The sequence below is a fragment of the Hipposideros armiger genome, unplaced genomic scaffold (assembly GCF_001890085.2).
Source record: "Hipposideros armiger isolate ML-2016 unplaced genomic scaffold, ASM189008v1 scaffold_675, whole genome shotgun sequence".
NCBI classification, from domain to species: Eukaryota; Metazoa; Chordata; class Mammalia; order Chiroptera; family Hipposideridae; genus Hipposideros; species Hipposideros armiger.
Window position 1 is genome coordinate 487,619 of NW_017732025.1, and position 9,932 is coordinate 497,550.

The 9,932-nt window shown below is 38.0% G+C and overlaps 1 protein-coding gene across 1 annotated transcript in view; it reads right to left on the bottom strand.

Moving 5' to 3' along the window:
- Positions 1 to 6,380: 6,380 nt before the first annotated feature.
- Positions 6,381 to 9,932, bottom strand: part of BCL10 (BCL10 immune signaling adaptor) — a 12,384-nt gene continuing 8,832 nt past the window's right edge. The window contains exon 3 of the mRNA XM_019626404.1: positions 6,381 to 8,790. Coding sequence (XP_019481949.1) covers positions 8,405 to 8,790 — 386 coding nt within the window. The 3' untranslated portion in view covers positions 6,381 to 8,404. The remainder of the gene's footprint in view (positions 8,791 to 9,932) is intronic.

A 9,932-nucleotide genomic window follows, 5' to 3' on the forward strand; every position in this document is an offset into this window, starting at 1 on the left:
TCATCCTCACTTCTGACACCAATGGCAAGTTTGTGGCTCCCCCAAACCAGCCTCAAGTTTGATAATTTGTTAGGACTCACAAAACTCACTGAAAACTGTTTTCCTCATGGCTGTGGTTTAGTATAGCAAACAATACTAATTAAACTCAATAAAGGGAAGAGGTGGTTGGGGCAGAGTCCCACAGACTTTCACATGCAGAGCTTCCTCTTGGCTTCTCCCAGTGGAGTTGCAGACAGTACTAATTTCTTGCAGCAAAGATATGTGACAATATATGAGGTCTCATAACTAAGTTCGCAAACCTGTTGCAATGATGTCGCTAATCTTTTTTGATATCAGAAGGATTATTCATTATGAATTTGTACCAATTGGACAGTTAACCATGTTTACTATTTGGGAGTGCTGAAAAGGCTGTGTGAAAAAGTTAGACAACCAGAACTTTTCACCAACAATTCATGGCTCTTGCATCATGACAATGCACCAGTGCACATGACACTGTCTGTGAAGGAGTTTTTAGCCAGTAAACAAATAACTATATTGGAACACTCTCCCTACTCACCTGGTCTGGCCCCCAATGCCTTCTTTCTTTACCTGAAGATAAAGGAAATATTGAAAGGAAGACATTTTGATGGCATTCAGGACATCAAGGCTAATATAACAGTTCTGATGGCCATTCCAGAAAAAGAGCTCCAAAACTGCTTTGAAGTGTGGACTAGGTGCTAGCAATCGGTGCATAGCTTCCTAAGGGGAGTACTTTTAAGGTGACCGTAGTTATATTCAGGAATGAGGTATGTAGCACTTTTTGTAGGATGAGTTCTTGAACTTAATTGCCAGACCTCTTACATGTAGCATTACCAACCAGGGAGGCTCATCTGAGCCTTGGTGTCCAGAGTTTTCATTGAGGCTTGATCACGTACACATAGTTGATTCCCATGTGGCTGACCTCAGTCTCCAGTCCTTCCAGAGATCAAGCTGATACAGTGTGGCCCAAAGCGCCATGAGCATAAACATTTTTGGGGAATGTAGTATATCTTGAAAATGTATGTAAATGTTATGCTAGTCCCTAATATAGCTTTTATTGTAATATACAAAATATTTTAAATTATTTACATTGAGTAAAACTGACACTCTAAGAAGATAACCACATTTATCCTGTGGCTTTTAAAACTGGCCCACTGTTGAGTGCCTCTGGGGTTGTGGTACTCAATTTGAGTAACATGAGTCCCGGTTATCAAAGTCACCAACATCCTCCATGTAACCAAGTCCAAGGGCCACTTCTTAGTTGACCTTTTAACAAGATAGACCTCCTTCTTGAAGTACTGATTTCCTCTTGCCTTTCACTAGATCACATGCTTTAGTTCTCTTCCTCTTTCACAGGGCCCTTTCGATTTCCTCTGCTGCCTTCTTCTCTGTCTTACCTTTAGATGTGAGAGCTCCTCAGGCTCAGCCCTGGGCCTTCTTCTCTTTTCTATCAACCCTCATTTCAAGGCAATTTTATGAGGTCCCATGGTCTTCAATCAAATTTTTTTTTTTTGGCTAATAACTCCATTTGTATACCCAGTCCAGAAGTCTTCCCTGACCACCAAACTCCTGTATCCAATTTCCAACTCCAGTGTCTAATAAGTCCCTCAAACTTAACATATGTGTGGTAAATTATCTGCCAAGATTATCTACCCTGTGCATGCATACCACTCTATCAAGAGGTGGAGAATATTTCCTCTTAGAATCTGGGCTGGCCTTGAGACTTGCTTTGATGAACAGAATGCTTCCACTTTTGTTCTCTTGGGAGCCCTGAGCCACCGTGTAAAGAGGTCCATCTGCCCTGTTGAAGATCCCATGAAGAGATAAAGAACCCTGGCCAGCTCCCAGCTAGTGCCTTCATGCCAGGGAGGGCACCAGACATGTGAGTGAAGCCATCTGGAATCATCCAACCCCTGTTGAAGTTTCAGAAGTTTCCAGGATGACCCTAGGATGAAGCATTAGAAAAACCATCAAGCTAAATTCAGCACAATTTGCAGAATCATGAATAAATGGTTATCGTAAGCCATTAAATTTTGGGTGTGTGTGTTATGCAATAGATAACTAAAAATATGTCCCAAACAGAATCCTTTATTCCCTACCTTCAATACCCCAAACTTTCCACATTTTTCCCCATCTCCTTAAATTGCACTATTATTAAACAAGTGCTCAGGACAAAAGTCAGAAAGTCTTGTCACTTTAAGTTTAAAATATATTTGAGGGCCGGCCGAGTGGCTCAGTTGGTTAAGAGCTCGCTCAAAAGTTTGAGCTCTGAGCAACAGCGGTTCGAGGCCAGCCCGAGCTGAGCAGCCGCTAAGCTGCCAATAGGTAGCAGGATGGCTCAGCTAAAAATAAAATAAAATAAAATAAAATATATTTGAAATCCAAGTACTTTTTATCAGGTGTACCTCTACCTCTCTCATGCTTTGCCTGAACAATTGCAGTAGTCTTTTTTATTACTAATTTTCCTTAACATTTAATAATCTTTAAATTGGTTCAGCTTCATGCATTGCATTTAGTGGTCACGTCTCTTAGGCTCCTTCAACCTAGGATGATTTCTCAGTCATTAGCTTTCATGACCTTGATATTTGGAAGGTTGTAGACAAGTTATTTTGTAGAAGATGCCTCAATTTGAGTTTGTTCAATGTTTCCTAATGATTAGATTATGAGTCTTTGGCAGGAATATCACAGTAGTGGTGTGATATTTTATTGCATTCCATCAGGGGGCATGGGGTTTCAGTTTGCTCTGGTACTGATAATAACTTTAATTTTTTTGTTTAAGGTGGTACCTGCCAGGCTTCTCTACTATGAAGTTTTTTGCCTCCTTTGTTATTTATTAGTAGTTTGTAGGGAGGTACTTTGAGACTAAGTCAATATCCCATTCATCAAATCATTATTTGTTTATATTAGCATTGACTCATGGTTTCCTATTTTATCCAATGAGTTGTAATACATTATCATCATTAATTTTTTTTAAAGATTTTATTGGGGAATCGGGGAAGGGGAACAGAGAAGTTGCTGTCCTTTTGTCTAGTTGTGGAGGACGTCGCTTCACTCGCCCATGTTGGTATTATCATTGCACTCTTCCCGGGTGAGGCAGTCACTTGCAGGCCTTTGGACGCCGTTCACGAAAGCTCATGCCCACTGCCGGCCAGTCCCACTGCGGCCTACGCCGTCGCCGGTGACTCACAGCAGTCCAGCTCCAGGACTAGCTGTTGTTCACCATTTTAACTGTAGAGGGCCGTGTCACTGGCCCTAATGTGGGATCCGAACTGGGGCTCTGCTACTCAGAGCTGGCACTCCCAAGCCAACACTTAACCAACGTGCCACTCAGCTGGCCCTATCATTAATTAATTTGATGTTGATATTGTCCCGGATTTGGCCTGTGGGAGCCCCTTTAAATTGGCTTCTGCACCCTTCGGAGATGCTGCACCATTCTTTGGATAACTTGCCTGCTTTCTGGCACAAGATATTCCAGGCTTATTTTGTACTTTGCCCTGGCATTAGACAATTTTGCCAAGGAACCTTGATTCCTGTTAATGGAGAAAGGTATTTAAAAGCCAAGATCTAGGTGTTTGGTGTGCTCATTACGAATGAAGTGTTCATGTTGCAGGTTCTCTCAGTGGACAAAATTAGATAATGCATTTATTTCTGTATCTATTGAAAACCTTGAGTTCATAATGATACCTCTAATTTTAATCCAATACTATAGGATTCCTTTTAGTTTTCTTTCCATATTTGTAACTCCATTTTCCATCATTAAGAAATCTAGCTCCCATTATCCTAAATACGTTTTTGCTTGATCAATCCCTAAGTATGCAGCCAACCTTCCATCACTGCTGCTGGCCATTCCCTCAGGTCGATGCCCTGCTTACTGTACTTTGGATCTGACATACGGCATTAGCCTGTCCTTCTAGGGTCCCTCCTCACCCTGTTCCTACCTTCTACTTCAGGCTCTGATATTGAACACCCCTATAGACATCTTCATCAGCTCAGGCTCTGACACTTTTTGAGTGGACACCTGACACTGCTGAGCCATGTCTACACTTTTCTTATTATACTCAGGCTCTGAGAGCCCAACAAGGCCACCCATCTGTACTGATACTCTCATTCCTTTTGAATCCCAAATCTATATCCCTGCCCCCACCTCAAGCAATCCATATCCTGTTCAGACTCCTATGCTCCAATCTGGACCCCTACTACTTCCCCCAAGCCCTGCTGGTCCAGACACTTACTGTGCTTGGCCCCATATAATGGCTTGTGGATTGAACTGTCAAAGGAATGCAGGAAGAGAATGAAATGGAAAGTTAGAGAAGGGAAAGAGGAACAGAGAGTTGAACTTTTAAAACACAAATCAGATCATGTCACTCCCTTGCTTAAAACCCTGCAATTGTTTCCCACCCTAGAAATCAAACTTCTTACAATGGTCTGTAAGCCCTTCCACATCTGATTCTTGCTGTCTGTGAAACTTCATCTCAATCCAGGCTCCAGAGTTCCCCAGTCACCCCTCATATGTATGTTCCAGCCATACAGGCCTATGTAGTCCTCAGTAACTCATTCCTGCCTCAGGGCTTTTGCACTGGGTGTTACTTCTGCCTGAACTTTCCCCTAGAATTTCATGTGACTGGTTCCTTCCTTCTTATGATTTAGGTCTCAGCTCAAAGGGTACATGCTCTAAGAAGACTATCCTCTTAAAGTTATCAATCCATTTTCCTTTTTGTCTCTTACATGCACTATTTTATATCCATGGCAACAAGAATTGTCTGGCTTTCCTTGTTTATTTTCTATCTCCCCCAACTATTAGTCATGACGTATTTTTCTATGTTTTTCAATGCAAAAATTACTTTCATGACTTTCCCGGCGACCCAACAGAATGTGAGTCTATGAGAACATAGACTTTATCATTATATCTCCGGCACTTAGAATAATGGGTACTCAATTATAAATAATGATTGAATTAATGAGTCAAAACATACATAATGTTCACTCTTTTCTTCCTTTTAAGATATGCTAATAAGAGAACATGGAGTTGTGGAAAGAATATTGATCTTGGCGTCAAACAGCCCTGAATTTTAATCCTGAAGAACTGTGTAATTTTGAGTCATTTACTTTATTGAGAGTTTGTTTCTCATCTGTAGGAGAAAAAAACACAAAAGACAATAAAACTTACCTTGCAGGGTTGTTATTAAAAACAAGATCACACAGGGCTGGCCGAGTGGCTCAGTTGGTTAAGAGCTCGCTCAACAGTTTGAGTTCTGAGCAACAGTGGTTTGATGCCTGGCCCCAGCTGAGCTGCCACTGAGCTGCCAACAGGTGGCAGGATGGCTCAGCTTAAAAAAACAAAACAAGATCACACAGGTGGAAAACAAAGCAGTTATTTGGCACCCAGTACAGCTGTGGTTTCCATTTCCAAATATTTTTGCACATTGGAATCGCCTGGGCATCTTTAAACTTCCACACCCAAACATTCTGGTTTAATTGGTATGGGGTATAGCCTGGGGATCAGCATCTTTAAAAGCTCCCCAAGTGGCTCTACCATGGGCAGCAAAGTTCAGGAACCACTGCAATAAAGGACAACTGTCTGATAATTAAATAATGTAGGGAGTAGAGAGTTTAGGAGCAGTAGGGAGTTTAGGAGCAGTACTCAAATTATCTGTGTATTGTTTGTGCTTCAATTCAGCTCTCCTTTCAGAAAGCCCTCCTAAGATTACCTTTAACAACTATGGATTGACTTGCTTCTTGGTTTGCTTTTTTTCAGAGTTAACAGTGTACATGTGTATCCAGTGACAGAAGATAAGGCCAGAGCCTAAAATCCTGTCCCTTTTACACTGCACAGGTAAAAAGACAGTAGCTGTAAGTCTTGACGTCTACCACATACCATACACAAAAATTACTTTGTAATGGATCATAGAGCTAACTGTGAAACTGAAACAACTAAGTTTCCAAAAGAAAACACAGGCTATCATCTTGACATTGGGATAGACAGAGATTTCTTAAACAAGAGACAAAAATCACGAATCATAAAAGAACCATAGTTCTTAATAAAAAACTTTATCAAACTAAACCAAAAAACTCCCAAACAAAACTAAAAAACTCAAAACAAAAAAACTGAGAAAAACAAACTGTCCTTATCCTGGCTTGCCCTCAATTTGTGTTTGATCATGCACTGAGAGTGACATGCAGACCAAAGATGGAATTACCTCTTGAAAAAGAGAGCTTACCGTGAACACATGGAGGAAACTTAAGTGCATATTGCTAAGTTAAGGAAGCCAATATGAGAAGACTGTACACTGTATGATTCCAACTATATGACATTCTGGGGAAAACTATAGAGGCAATAGAAAGATCAGTGGTTGCCAGGATAGGAAGGGGGAGGAAATGGGAAGGGATGAATAAGTGGAACACGAGATTTTAAGGGCAGTGAAACCATTCTGTGTATTTTATAATGGTGAATATTATGCATTTGTCAAAACTTATAGAACTGTACAATACAGAGTGAACCCTAACACAAACTATTAACTTTACTTAATAATAATATATTGAGACCAGTTAATCAATTCTAACAAATGTACCACACTAATGTGAGATCTTAAGATGGGAAACAGGAGAAGAGGGAATATACGGGAACTTTGTACTTTCTCTTCAAGTTTTCTGTAAACCTAAAATTGCTCTAAAAAATGTAGTCTATTCATTTTTCTAAAAAAGCAATAAAAAATGAGCTCAAAGGTGCTATTACATTAAGTGATAATATGGTATCCATGAAAAGTAGCTTCTTCACTGATGTATTAATCAACCTAGTAACCAACTGCACCGTATCATCAATCACTTAAAATTAAACATTTTTAGCAATGGCTGGTTTTCAGTGTTTAAAGGAAATAAACTGATTTTATAAGATTCAGAAAACCCCAAATCCCAAGTTTGTTAAAACCCTTATTTTATTGTCTAGATATTCGACAGTCTGAAAGAAAACTGTTATAAACTATAAATATAAATGCTACAGCATATTTATTATCTTTGATTCTGAACAAGTCCTATTTAAATAAAAAAACTGCATATAAAATTTTATTTTAATTAATGAAATGAAAAGCCTGCTTCTGCTTTTAAGAGGTTTCTTTAAATGTAATGCCACTACTTTCTTATGCTACCCTGAAGGTGAAATGTTTCTCCACAATCCTTAGAAAATGTTTATGCTACAAAACTTCACCCAGTCTTTAAAATATTTTTTAAACCAATATGCCAGTCTTCTTCATGATTGATAAATTTATCAGTCTATCCAGAAATGCAACTTGATCTTACACCTTGAAATGTTTTCTATAAAAATTGGTGCATATAAGTGTTTTCGATATTTACTTCCTATTGAAAAGTCTGGAACTTCCAAAACATAGCACTACAATTTAAAACCTTTTATTGTTAGTAGCGTATTTCCATCTCTGTTTTTTGCAAGTAATTGAAATATATTAGGTGAATATCCCAAAATAAGTACAATTATAATTTAAATGAACACGAGAGCATAATTTATAAATGTGTAAAATCAGTCAAACTTTGTTATATAATGAAAAACAAATCTAGCTAATGATCGACTTGTTCTAAATAGTATTAAAAATAGACTTGTCTCATACACATACACACACACACACACACCATTCTGTTCTAGTTATTTCAACTCATACAGTAGTTCTCATTAAAAAAAGAATGAAAAGTACAGAAAAAGTATTTTTAAAAATCTCATCAACTTACATGTAATAACAGGTTTTTGCCAAGATTTTTCTTGAGGAATGAAAATGATAAAGCAAAGAATGTGAAAATCTTAAGAAAACAGCATTAATTAGGAAGGTTAATAAGAAATGTATTTTGGCAAGTTGAGGTCTTAGGTGGTGTACACTCTGTCAATGTGTCCTTGCTTCAGAAGAGGATTCTGTAAGTGTCTATAAACCAAACGGAGTGGGAAAGAGATTCTTTTTGGTACACTGGTAGTTTTCCCATTAGTGATTGGCTTTATTACTGAATAGAAACAATTTAATCCTGAAAATTTACTGTTGAATGGCTGGAAAGGACTATTAGACTGAAAATTTCTAGCACAAATACACTGAGAAAAAACATTATTCCCAGCCTAAGACTCTATTCTCAAATAGAGAAATGTTCCCTAATAAAATTAGTCTTAAAACATAAAAAATGTGAAAATACTAAACACCTCAAAAATGAAAAAAATAGAAAATACTGAAAAATACATGGTCAACATGATTTACTTTAGCTATCTAAAAGTATACTTTTTTTTAATTCCAAAAGTTTATTTACAAAGTGTGCTACTACTGAATTTTAAAAGACAAGTATCTGATGTTAATAAGTCATTATAGCAATTTTATAAAAAGATTCAAATATTTTTTTGCCATTATGAAAAAAAATTCAAAGGCTGTAAACTGTCATTGCCGCGAACAGCACGACGTGATCGTAAGGGAAGAAACATCTCACTAGAGTTTCCACAAGTTCCTTCTTCTAACTGTAGATCTGGGGGCAAAGGAGGAGCCCCAGGGTCCCCAGGTCGGGGGAGCGTAGTTGAAGAGAAGTTAGGATTTTCAGTTCTGCCTACTTCTAGAACAGGCAAATTCATAGAAGAATCAGTAGAAAAAAAGGGCGCCGTGCTGGATTCTCCTTCTGGATGGTACATGACAGTGGATACTCTCAGTTTTTCAGAGAAATTACTCTCATCTGAATTTGATCTACAGAGGCTGTTTGTGGCTCCATCTGGAAAAGGCTCACAGCTGCTACATTTCAGTCCTACAATAAAATTATTCAGATGTCAATGAAAAAGAAACAAACAAAACTCAGTCCATGCCCATCTTGTAATTTTTTTTAAAGATTACAAGCTAGTGATGACACGAGCAAAATTTAAATAGCAATTTATAAGTTCTGTCCCATTTCCCATTTCATTTGCTTTTCCCTATAACTATGAAGTGTACTATTATTTACATTTTCCAGATAAGGCAATAGTCTCAAGGAAGCTAAATGACATGCTATAGTCTACATTTGTTTACTTTTATACTTAACTATTGAAGGACCTGGAAAAAAATGAAGTAGCTCCTAAAATTTTTCATAAAATATGAAATAGCTTTTAAAACTACTATTCTTTAGCATTGTGTTACAAAAATAAAATTACCCACTAAAAACAAAATTTAAACAGGGCATATGCTAAAATTCTATGAGTTAATTAAGGCCAATTACTGATTCTTGAATCACAGGGTATTACAAGTGGAAGGGATTTCAGAGGTCATTTAGTATAGTTTCTCACTATTAGAGATGAGAAAACAGAGGCCCAGAACAGTGAAGTCATGCCCAGCATTCCAGGACTTCACAGAAAAGTGAGAATTAGATCCCAGGTCTCCTCTTCACATGAAACAGATAATGTCCTGGTTCTCAATCTAACAAATTTACTTAAATGACAGTGGTTGTTCTTCTGATCAAAGAACTTGATCATATCCAAAAAGTACAGCCAACAAGTAGCTTCAGGGTGGAAAAAATACACCCAAACACAATTTATCTTTCTGTTAAGCTTAGCAAATATTCAACTCCTAACTATCCATAGACACAGAACCTCCAGAGTTGACACATTTTATGTAAAACCTGCAACGTCTATAAAGTACATTTATACATCATTTTTTCCCCACTAGTTTTTCAACTTCACAATACATTCAGCATTTCTGTCCCATGTTATAGAAACCATTTTCTTAAAATAGAACTTAGAAAGGGAAACTTCCAATGTGTTCAAACATGAACTTAGAGATTGTGAGTTCCTTAAGGGCAAAGCCCTAAATTTCTCATTTCTGTATCCCCAGCGCCTAGAACAGCTGGAGTAGAGCTATATCACATTCACATTTAACTAAAGTGCTCTGGAGGGAGGGAGGGAGGGAAGGGGGAGGAGG